Genomic DNA, 12,256 nt, shown 5'->3' with positions numbered 1-12,256 from the left:
TCTCTATTGCATATTTGTATGATTCTCTGTTTGAGGAGAAAATGAAAAAACCCGTGTGAGTGAGATGCTTTTGATGTGTTACAAGAGTGATGTGGTTTTATTGCCCTTCGAGGTATAGTCCTAAAGCTCAAACTGTGTGTGTGTGTGCTGCATCATTTGCCTCTGTCTCTGCTGTACATCATTTGCAATAACTGTTTCCTTGCACTGTAACAAGCTTTCTGCTTTGCTTACCCTGAATAGCCCAAAGCAGCTTCAAGACAGTGAACAGCAGCTCTGCATTAACGACGTATGAATTAACACGTAAGTGCACATTGCCTTTAGATGAGACTCTTTCTAATGGTTCAAAATACAATACAGGCAAACTCCTCTTGTTGTCCTCGGCGGATCTGGCAGAAATCAACACAAATTAATGATTCTGGTTTCCGGAGTTCCTTTTTCTTTAAGCCTTTGCTTTCTCTACATCAATAGATATTGATGATGCAAGTAGGTAGTGGTTGTAAAATTGTGGCTGCTGGGAAGGTAAAACATAGTTGACTGTAACAACCCAGCATTGCTGATGCTAAATGAATTTTGATTTGCTTGCTACGTATTTTGCAGTCCATCTGAGTTTAGCAGTATCACATCATTAGCCCTACGATTCAAGCATTGCAATGCTCGAGCATTCCTTAGAGTATGAGGCCAATTTAGAGAGGGCCCAATGAATTTATATGCATCTCCAGAGGTGTTTTCAATTGGAAATGAATAAAATAGCATTCGACAGAGTTAAAAGGCAAGTTGCTTTGTGGTGATGATGGTTCACTAGATAGGTTTTGCCCAAGGCTTTTGAGTCACAGATTGTGCTGGGCTAAAAAAAAAAAAAAAGAAGCCCTATCCCCACTGAAACTTGCATGCATGAACTCTCATATGTTCCATTTTCTTCCACATCCAGTTAACACTAAAATGTCCCTTGTGGCTTTTCATGGCAGCAATTAAACTTTCTCTGTACCAGCTGCCTAGTACTGAAATTCTAATCAAGAGCCATATATCTTACATTTTTTTTTAATATTTATTAATGGACTGGCAAAAAGTTAGTGATATATTGGATATCATTTACTCTATACCCGAGAATAGGAAACGAGGCTGAGCTCTGAGTCAGGCATAGGAGCAAGGCACTTGTAAATATTTCCATGGAAGTAAAACTTGAAGAACCAGCATGATTAGAGTTATTGAACCTCACCAAACCGATAGCATTCTGTCAGCCTCGGAGAGAAAGGTACAATGTGATTCATAGATAACAGAGAAAATTATTGGCAAAGGGAGAAATTTGTACCCTGGCCATGCATGTCTTAATCAATTCTGAGCTCATTTAAATACAGCTGTTTATATTATTGATCTCTTTCTTACTTTAATTTCACTGTTAAATATTTTAGAGGATAAATATTTCTGTTAGAATTTATTCTTCCATCATAAAAAGGCAAAGTCCAAAACTGCTCAGTTGTTGCCTTCCCAGTGACATTGACATGGTTCTAATCCATCCCCGTTTACATCTATTAATTGCCCCCATACCATTGGGTTTTCTTGCTTTTTTGTCACACTGCTTTTATTCTCCTACCTCATCTGTAAATAGTTTCTAATAACTAATAAATATATATAAATATAATATATATATATATATTATATATATAATATATAAATATAAATATAACAGCTAATAAATTGGTTCTGTGATGGCCAAATGGAGCCCACACTTCAAATTCTCCTTTCTCTTTGGGATTGATCTTTAAACCGTGTTCACGTTGAGGGAGAAAGATATGCAGGCAGTACTTTGAACAGGACTGCAACTTCCCTGCTGCAGGCTGTCCTCTGGATCCTGTCACAGCAGTGACATTCTCAAGCCATGCAGCTGCCAAATGACCCCTGGATGGAAGTCTCTGGGGCTAGGCGAAGGCTTGAAGCCGTGTTCATTCCTACCAGTAGAGATCAAAATGATCCCATGTGTTCAGCATTCAAAGTCCCACCTTTTCCCTGTCATCAGGAATGACCCAGAGGTATTCCCCTAGCTAGCTAATCATCAGGTGTGATCCTTCTTACTGGAGTGACACCGTGAAAATACTGGAAAATTCTGTCATCTCGTAGCAAAGATCTTTCATAATTGTGCAGACCCTACTGTGATAAATGTGTTGAGGAAGGGTGGAAGTAGATAGCACACCACTGCACTGTTGTAAGGCAGCATTTCATGAGAGAAGTGTGGTGATGAAGAAGTGATGGAGATTAAGACAGGTCAATACTGTAATATACTATGAATAATAATGTGCAATATAATTTACATTTTCAGAGTTGAAGAAATACAAGAGATATGAAGTGTTAATGACAGCATATAATGTCATTGGTGAGAGCCCTACCAGCACGCCAGTGGAAGTGTTTGTGGGTGAAGCAGGTAGGTAAAAAAGGTTTATATATATTTTTTAGTTTCAACAAGTTCTGGTATTCTTCAAATATTGGGAAAGGACTGGATCATTATCACTATCAGTTTTCTGTAGCATTCTCTCCTGGAATAGGCTGGCACCAATAGCTTCTTGCCTTTTCAAAGCCAGTTGGTCCACAGGAATAAGGGAAGAAGGTGCATTTGAAAGAAAAAAGAGAAAATCCTTTTTGGAGTTGCAGGAGAATGACTGGTCATACCAAATTAGCTTGAGGGAAAAATTGACTCAAGTTAAAGTAGAAAGTAGAGCATAGGAAAGCCACAAGGGAAAAGAAACAGAACTACAAAACAAGGGAGACTTGGGAAGCTGGTTCTTTTATTTTATTGCTGTCTGTGTAGAGGCATTGCCTGTGCACCACATCTTGCCGTATTTTTATGCTCTTGAAGTCAAGAAGATATTGTGTCCAGTTTAATGCTAGCTCTGGAGCTGCAGATGAAGATTACTCTCAAGAACATGCAGACTTCTACCTCTGCATCACATGCAGAAGCTGTGGTGCAGTGTCACTACTCATGCTGCCACTTATTATGGATGCGGTGCATAAATTCAGGCTGCATTTATGAAGTGTAACTTGCCGATCAATTTTAAATCCCTCCATTGGAAGGCCGGAGGCAGACATCAGGACAAGAGAGTTAAGCAGGCACTCCTCTGAATGCTTTGTGAAACAAGTGATTTGGCGGAGCAGAGATAACCTGCAGCTGAGCCTGTTCCTCTCAAAGGCTCCAGCGGAGGACTGGAATAGCTGATGCTGATGTCTTCCTCCTCAGCCCGGTGGCGATGCAGGATTTACGGTGACCCCAGCTGGAGAGAGGCTGGCACTGAAATAGCTGTTAGTTATGGTATCAATTTCCGCAGCAACATCTTATGAAGCTTAGAACAAGAATAGGCAACACGCTCCCTCCTGTTGTTCAGTCTGCTGCTGGGAACAGATCTGATTGCACTTTTGTTCTTCTGTCTCAAGGCTAAGATGTAAAAGTTAGCAAACTCAGTGCTAATACAATTTATTGTCATTCACTGAAGATTCTATTGCTCAAAAGTAAGTAAAGCCCACTTTTTTTTTTAGTACTGCTTAACCTTTTAATTTCAAATAACATATGACATTCACTATCTTTCTTTGAAAACGTCATAAATTAATCAGGGTCGCATGGTTTGGAGACAGCTGGCAATACCTACATGTTTTCTAGTATGCTGGTGCTCCAGTGTCTTTCTGTAACTGCAGCAAAGGAAGCCCCAAGTGGAGCCAACTGTATCTGACTTCAAAATAGATTTTTGTTTCAGAACAAAATACCTCCCTGCTGCAAACTGAGCCAAAAAACGCATTTCTACACATACACAGAGCATGGAAAATCAGGTGGGGAGAAGAAAGGGGTGGTGGTGCTCATGTATGTTAACCAGACAGCGCTTCATCTTCGTTGCAGCTCCGACAGGGAACCGGGCAATGGAGGAGGCCAAACTTGGGATGAAACCATGCTGCCCAGGGAGTGGTGGGGTCACCATCCCTGGAGGTATTCAACAACTGCTGAGACGTGGCACTGAGGGACGTTGTTTTGTGTCAGAGTGGGGATGGGTCAACAGTTGGACTTTGGTGGTCTCAGAGGTCATTTCCAACCTTAATTATTCTAAGGCTTTCTTGCACAGGCAGGGCTGGTGCTTTTGGGGTTGTAACGTGACTCAGTGTGGTTTTTAGGGATCCTGGCTCTACTTCTGGTTAGGGACAATCTGGGTTCATGCAGTAGAAGTGATGAACATAGGATCTTCCCGCAGATTTTCACACTTGTAGTGTGAAGTTATTATGCTTTGTTATATAACTGCCTCTTCCACCTCCAGAGCTGGCTGTGATTTATACTGTGAGCAAAGTGATTGGAGCTGGTGCTGCAATTTAGGTTTTAAATTGATTTGTGACACTTTCGAGTTGAAGTGTGCTGTGGAAATGCAAGTTTTTGTTGTTATTGTTTGCTTGATGTTCTTACCCATGGTAGAGTTGGATAAGTAGCAAGCTGGAAAAAATGGGTCCACTTAGCTTTGATGATGGGACACCCATGTAAATAGTAGAGAAAACCTTGGCAGTAAACAAAAACCACTGACAACATGAGCATAGCACTGAACACAAAGTGACTGAAGCAGACCAGTCCCCAGCCTGAAGGATAATTTAAGTCCAAGTACTGCTAAATGGTGCTTCGTTGTGCTGTAAGGGTCTCAGTAATTCTAGTAGGTGAAAGAAGATTCCTTGCAGTTGTGAAAAGGAATATATAGCACATACCTTTGTGGGAATATGGTGGTTTTAGGTATAAGAATGCTTTAGGTAACATTTCAGAGGAAATATCCATTTCTGTGCAGTCTGCCATGTTTTATACAGCATGAAACATCCAGAAATCATACTGATGGTTGGTGTGCCACGTGGGATGGGAGCAGCAAACAGCCCAGCCAGATAAATGGTGTGGGAAGACGAGCATCCCAAACCCTTCCTTTGTTCTTGTGCTCTCCCCTGTGAGACCTGAAAATGTTCCTATCGTTGTATCTGGATTTTTACAATACAAACTCAAGTAGCCAATGAGTCTTACCCAAGGCAGCGTCCCAAGTGTCCGGCTCTCATGGGCTTGGGCCAAGGGCAAGTAGAGATTCCTGGCCCAAGTAACAGGGTTGATATGCCAGGTGATTTAAAGGGATAGATGCAGGCAGATTTGGGGTTGGCTTGGTTGGTATTTTTTGTAGTAGGTGGAGCAGAACTTTTTTCTCATAGCATAGTTTTGTCCCATCCACTGAAACAGTAAAGGTTTTATGTCTGCATGTTTGCAAAGTTCTCTGATGTGGAGAATAAACCATCCCTATGCTGCACTTATGGGTCTGAGTGGAGCCAGCTCTTCCCTCACCTGCCTTGAGCCCCTGCATCCCTCTCCTATGTGGAGGAGATCCATGCAGTTGCCTATTTAGATCTGGCTGCCCTGCTCATTAGAGAACCACGTGCATCTCCTGACAAACAGCAAAAAAAAAATAAAGAAAGAAAGAAAAATTGAAAGCTGCCACTTGCAGCAATGAGAAGGGAGCTGCAGCCCCTCAGCAAGTCCCCTTCTCGCCTGGTTAATTCATTGAGCAGTTCAGCTGTCAGGGACTCCGGCTTTGATTGGGAAGGCAGAAAGAAGCTGTGCTGATCATCATCCTGGCCCTAAATGCAGCTGCTACCAGAGGTGCTGTTCTGCTTGACTGAAATTAAGGCTCTGTTAGAGCAGCCCCTACATCAAGAGCATTATTCTACTGGGTCACTGTCGCTGTCTGATTGTGCCGTGGGCTCTGGAGTTCAGGGTAGTCCACCACCTGCATTTTAATTAAACAGAAAGCACAGGTTTGGGGCAGGCATGCTTCACCTAATTTGGGCTGGTGAATAAAGTGGGAGGTGGCAATACAAATCCTGTGCTAACGAGCCTGCAGCCTCCAGTGTTTCTCTCATATACTGCGAAGCTGTTCTGGATGAAAAATAATGGAATTCATAATTTCTTCCAGCAGCTGCTGCTGGAGGAGAGTGTGTATGTATAGAGAGGAGGTAGCAGAAGGGGTGAAGTGCTCTGAGAGACACTTGCCTTTAAATAGGTTGTAAGTCCATTTGTCTGAAGAGGGAGTGATGTATGTCATTATAACTGATGGTGGCATTGGTGACCTTCAGAATTCACAGGAACTGATGAGGCTGGTTTGTTGTTGTTGTTGTTCTCTTTAATAATGATCTCTCAGAGCCCATTCTGCAAAGGGAAGAGGAAGGAACAAAACACTGGCAGACAGAGATCCTCTCCTTAGAAGTCCTCCACTGAAAAGCTGCTGTGGTTGCTAACATCGTCTTTCAGGAATGCAGGTTTAATGCCCATCTCGCTTTCATCAGAGTGAAACCTCAGCTTAGAAGGGGGCAGGGCTGGGACAGAGAGTTGAGCTTCTCTTCTCTTATCCTATACAGATACTTGAATTTACCCCTTGGTGCAATGCTCACAGAGGCCAAAGTGAATATTCCTCTTCTTCTTGCTGTTATCACAATTATTTCCACCTGTCCACAGCTCCACAGCTGTTCCTGGAGCTCCCAGAGTTAGTTTTGTGCAGCCACTCCTGGAGCAAGGATGGAGGCTCAGCCCTGCAGTTACAGCAAGAGTTGCACTTGGAGCTGCCAGTGTTTTACAGTTAAGGAGCAGAAGCTATCTGGAAAGCTCCACGACCAAAAGTAGTGATTTTAAATTGAGGAAGCGAACACAAAAAAAGGAGCCATGCTAAGCAGAGGCAAGCCTCACAGGGAAGCAAAGACCAACATTCCTTTGTGAGCTGCTTCTAGCAAAGAACTCGTGTCGCTTCCAACCAGGTTGTTTGTGCTCAGGCAGTGCCTTTCTGTCTCTCCTGCTAATGCTGGAGAAGGCCGTTGGAACAAGGCTGCTTTGTCTGTGAGTGTTTTTGCTTCTTTCTGTGGGTTTTGTGTGCTCGCTATACGTATAACCTGTGTGGCCTCACCTCCCAATTGTAGGTTGCTTTGTGGACAAGGGAGACCCTCAGCACTACCTTGGGCCCCCCTTTCCTGTAGCATGAAACTGTTTCTCCTTCTCTGCCCGCAATGGAGCTGAGAAGATGCTGCTCAGAGAAGTCCCCCGTGCCTCCTTGTTAACAACCTACAAGAGGAATGACAACATTTCAACACATTCAAGCTGGCAGCCTCAATCAGACTGCTGTGGCCCTTTGGCTGTTTTCTCCTATCTGTCTGGGACACACGTGCCCTGTCCCTCCGTGGCTGGCTGCGCCTATGCAGATAGCTGTGCGTCGCTGCTGGCACGGCTGGAAGAGCTGGGTGGGCATTTCCATCCCAGCCCCCACTGGAGAAGGGCAGAGAAGGATTGTTGTGGCCATTTCACACTGCAATAGTCTAAAACCTGTCAGCCTAGGGACAGCATCTTCCCTTGATAAACAAAAGGGGAGGGAGGGAGGCAAGGGAAACTAGTACAATAAATCACAGGCTTCATTTTCTCCCACTTTAAATAAAAGGGTTGACCTCCCGTGGCATCTTAACAGCATCACACTTGTGATACAGTAAAGTATTTACTTTTCAGTGGTTGACTCTTCTAAACATCAGCAAAAGGCCACTTTTGGGGGATGGCTGGCTGTTTCAAACATAGATTTTCTTTTTTCCCTTAACTTCAATGTAAAGAATCCGCTGAGCTGTTGCAACAAACAGGAATGCCCTGCTCTGGGCATGATGCTGGGTTTTCATCCTGTCCCCCAGTGCCCTGCTCCTTAAGACATGAGTTCTCCACTGAGCTTAGGGTTAAAGATCCAAGCCAAGTTCACCAAACATATACTGAAAAAAAAAAAAAGCAGAGTAAAGTCAGAGCAGAGCAAGGAAGGAAAACTATAGGAAGACGATGGGGTGGTAAAAGAAATAAATGAAGAGACATTTCCCACTGCCAGCAGAAAATAAGCCTCTTTTCGGCTTCTCTTGCACTGCTGTAAGCCATTATGGCTATATCCCATGTATCCCAACAGCACTCTCTTTCAGAGAGCCACTGAGTAGACCACATCACCATTTCAAGGTGGATTTTAACCTCCAGACTCACTTTATACGTGGTTTCCATGTGGGGCTTGATTGCAGCAAGTCCAGTGTGGATTTGCTGTTCCCATCAATTCAGCTCCACTGGTGGTAATAGCAGTATAGATAGCACTCAGTCGCATTATCTAATCCTGCAGGGCTATGACAGAACAGTAAAAAATAACAAACTAAAGTGTGCCTACATTAGAGCATTAGTCGTTGCTTGTTACTGGTAGAGCAGCACTGCTGGGGAATTATGGACATGAATTTTCTGGATAGACCTGAGCTCCCTTTCCTATTCCAACTGGCTATTTTCAAAGGGTAATTTTAAGTTCTTAATTTGTTTATAGATGAGCACAAAGGTTTCATAATTAAATTTCCAAATTTGGTAACTTAGCTCAGTAGCTGATCTTATAACGGTAAAACAGAAAGTAACCGTGCCAGTGTGAGTCTGTGGAAGAAGTGTCCTTAATGTCAACATGTCAAAAAGACATCCCTGCAGCTCTCTGGAGGCTGAAATCTAATGTCAAGGCAGAAGGAAGCAAAGTCTAAGTGAGAGCAGTACTGCTGTCAAAGCAAGTTATTCTGCCATGGAGGAAAAGGAATTTTAAGCGAATGCATTGGAAAGCAGTGTCCAGATTGAGACATAGATTTGATGGGCTTATTTGACATCTTTAATTCTCCATTGACTATCCAGAAGCTCCCTAAAATGATTTGCAATGTTTTCATGCTGCAAGTAAAAGCTGAATGTGCGCCTCATTAACAGCTCATTAAGTTGTTAATATTGGTCATAAGCAGCCTTTGGTACAGCACAATGCTTTATACAGTGCATCAGCTCCTGCTTAGCTCTGGTTTAATTGCCTCTTTTTATCACATCTCAGTGTAGGAAAGATGTTTCTGTCCAAGCAAAAATAAAATCAGATGTTGATCATCTGAGCTTCCTTAGCTCTGCCACTGCTCTTACGGTTGTGGGTGTTGTGGGACTGCCATTGTCATGCGATGTTTTGCCCAAATGATGAACTTTTGTCTCAAACCCCAACAATTTCATGTCGATTTTCAGCACTGACCATAGCCTGAGACAGACAACCGTCCATTCTCAGCTTCACCATCTGGACTCTCGCCTTTGTTCTGCAGTTGGTGCAAGCAGCAGTGGGAGTGGTAGGACAAATGGGCGGCTGGTGGTTCTGCTGCAGTGTTCCATGGCCCGTGAAGAGCTTGGTGTGGGGGCATCCCTGCACAGAGGGCAGAGGGATGGAAAGCCTGATCGTGTATGCAAAGCCTGACTGCGCCAGCAGCAGAGCTACTCCATTAAAAGCAAAGAAATTAACCTTCCTTTCGAAAACATGAGCCATCAGTAGTAAAGTAAAACGGACCATAAATCGCCCTGGTAAGGAAGTGGGGAAGCCCCAGGTTGATAACTCACATTCGAGCAGGCTGGAGCTGGAGTGTTTTTGATTAAAGGATATTTGCAGCCAAATCTGTGCTCCTTCTAATTGCACAGTCCTTCTCTGCTTATTTTTCTTCATCCTGGGATATGTGAGCAAAATGTCATAGGCGTTTCTTTACAGGTCTCAGCTCCTGTGGCGTTGCCTCCTCTGCTCAGCTTTGCTGTGAAGCCAGCTGTGAAGAAACACAGTTGATTTTCTTTTCTGACATCTGTTTGCTGTACCCATCATCAATCATGGCCCTGGAGGTGTTTCAGGTTGCCTGTTGTGGAAGGAAAGCATAAAAAGTTGCTATTTTTAATATTAATTAGCAATAATTCTAGAACACGTTGGCCACAGCAATCCAGATGTCAGTGGCATAGGACAGAGATGAATTCACAGGCACTGTAACTGCAAAATGAGCGAGAAAATTTTCACTCCAAATCATGGATGTAAATTTAGACTCTCACTCCCCAGGACCATGAGATCACAGTCTCGCAGGGTCTCCCTGGGGTTCCCCGAGCTGTGCAATCTGTAATCCTAAATTAAACTCTCGTGGGGGTCAACTGTCCAACTTACTTCAAAAACAGCAGTGAGAGGTTATCTCAGTGGCAGATCTCACCTGCTCACATAGACTTTTTGTGGTACAGTTCGTAACGTTTGGTATAAGGAAACCTGGTGAAGATTCAGCCTAATTATTTGACATGCTCTAATGACTTTAGTGGAGGATAAGGAGTTGTTGGTGCTTATGAGGCTTCAGTAGGTCTTCCTGTTAGTGAACATTAAGAGGGTGCTTTAGTCTGCTGCCATGAACTTACGGTATTATGATATTAACATGTGGAATTAATAAGTTATAATGAGAGGAATGTACCTGAAAACAGAGGAGGAGGGCTCTTGGGAATCAGGGGGGCCAGGGAGATGGTCTGAAGCAGGTAATGTTGCCCCTCTCATGGACAGACTTCTGGAAGGAACTGAGAGCATTACTTGCGCATGCAGTGCTGCTCCCACTCCTGCTGCAGGTGAAAGAGGAGTGGGGCTGCTATCAAACATTTCAGCTCTTCACCACCTCATGCATACTCCTGGGAACGAGTCCTGCACTCATCAGAGCTGACACTGCTCTCGCTCATAAAGCCTCACACTGAGTTAGCTCCATTAGCTTTAGTGGAACTATCACTAATTTACCTTGTAATGGAGAAGGGATTTCAGCTGTAGGTTCACACCTGTGTGTTCGTGCAACTCTTGCTGCTCTTGCTCACGGGTCCGTCCCTGCTGACTGATGGGCTGCCTGTGTATGAGCATATCCTTGTTGATTCAAAAGAAATACAAATCAAAAGCCTGCTTTATTATTTTCCCCTCCCTGCTTTAACCACCTGTATGCCCTTTCCAGAAGCAGTCTTACAGTTTTGTAAGAGCTTTACTTCTGGGTCAGGTGTTCTCAGTCTCATGATGGATAATCTCAGTATGCAATGTGATAGCCTATTTTAGGCTTTTATTAGCTAAGTAAAACTGCAGCCTTCAGGTTTAAAATATGTAACTTTTGTTTACAGGTTCTATTTCACAGTACTGCTTTGTGACATCCACCATCTTTTAGGCATTGTAATGTGAGCACACTGGCTTCTTTACATCAGGTTGTATCTGCCTCAGGAACATCCTGGATTGCACGTGGCTTGTTTGGAAAGCTGATCTCCATGTTAAAAGATTGGTAATCATAGCACTGGTGTTTTCACCATTGCACTGGTGAAGGAGAGGATGAGAATTACTTCTGCTTGATTCACTTGCCAGTTTATAAAGGTTCTTCATGAATAAGTCATATCCATAGAGACTTCCTCAGAGCATGATTGCCTCCTTGGTTTGAAAAAATGGCATTGGCAGATAACCTCTTCTAGTCTGGGTCCATGAGTATCCATTTCTTTTATCCATATCTTTGTTTCATTTCAATGTTTTTTTTCCCAGTACGTGTGGTGAATGTGATCTCTCCTCCTTTAGCCACCTGCATCCCTCTCTGTACCTCTCCAGAAGGTGAGAATACACCTAGACAGTACTGGAAAGATGCCCAGCACTAAGCAGAGAACCTGGGCATGTTACCATTGGGTTTCAATAGCATCTGCTTTTATTTACAGTTTTTCATGACCTTAATACCTTTAAAAATGTGATGCAGTGTCTATCCCTTCTTTTCCACCGAGATACATTTGTCTGTTTATCTTTGTTTTTGGCTACAATTAGAATCCCCCTTCCATCAGCTTTCACAAAGGTGAGAAAGTTGTTTTTTAAGGTTGGTCTTATATCAGCTTCCACTGGTCCACCATACACTAGGAAATGTTCCCATTTCTCTGACTCTGATCTATGCAGTCTTGTAAATCAACCTGTAATTCCACACATTGAAGAGTTACTCCCTACAGGAACCAGACTGTTTCCAGCCATTCTCCCATAGAGGTTGGGCTTCTCCAAGGTAGAAGAGACCGGATTGTTCCTTTCCTCAGGCTCCTATCACATAGCAGGTTATCCAAACTGGTAAGAGGCAGAGTGCTGAGTTTTGATGCCTGGGTAGGAGAGGTCCAGTGACAGCAAACAGGGCTGTATTGGAGAATTAAGGGTGTCAGTATGCATGCTTTTGAATGTATATCTGCCCATCTTACTGCTTGTGAAATACATCTGAGCAGCCCCACAACATGCAGCCCTCAGAAAAAAAATGTGTGTACTTTCATCACAAAATGCAGCCTTGCTTAAAACAGCCAGAAATTGGTGGGAAACATCTTTTACGTTCTAAATATAGCTTGCACTGCCTTGTCACAGCGGAAAGCAGCTTCAGTTGCTGCTTTTGAAGCACA

At 43.4% G+C, this 12,256-nt stretch overlaps 1 protein-coding gene across 1 annotated transcript in view; it reads left to right on the top strand.

Annotated features, from left to right (window-relative positions):
- The window catches only part of SDK1 (sidekick cell adhesion molecule 1), a gene marked incomplete at both ends in the record, with an annotated part of 357,418 nt that overhangs the window by 314,495 nt on the left and 30,667 nt on the right, over positions 1–12,256 (top strand). The window contains 2 exons of the mRNA XM_079542659.1: positions 241–300; positions 2,315–2,416. Of these exons, the coding sequence (XP_079398785.1) occupies positions 241–300; positions 2,315–2,416 (162 nt within the window). The remainder of the gene's footprint in view (positions 1–240; positions 301–2,314; positions 2,417–12,256) is intronic.

The sequence above is a fragment of the Tetrao urogallus genome (assembly GCF_951394365.1).
Source record: "Tetrao urogallus genome assembly, chromosome: 15".
Taxonomy (NCBI): Eukaryota; Metazoa; Chordata; class Aves; order Galliformes; family Phasianidae; genus Tetrao; species Tetrao urogallus.
This window is presented reverse-complemented; position numbering and strand designations above follow the sequence as displayed.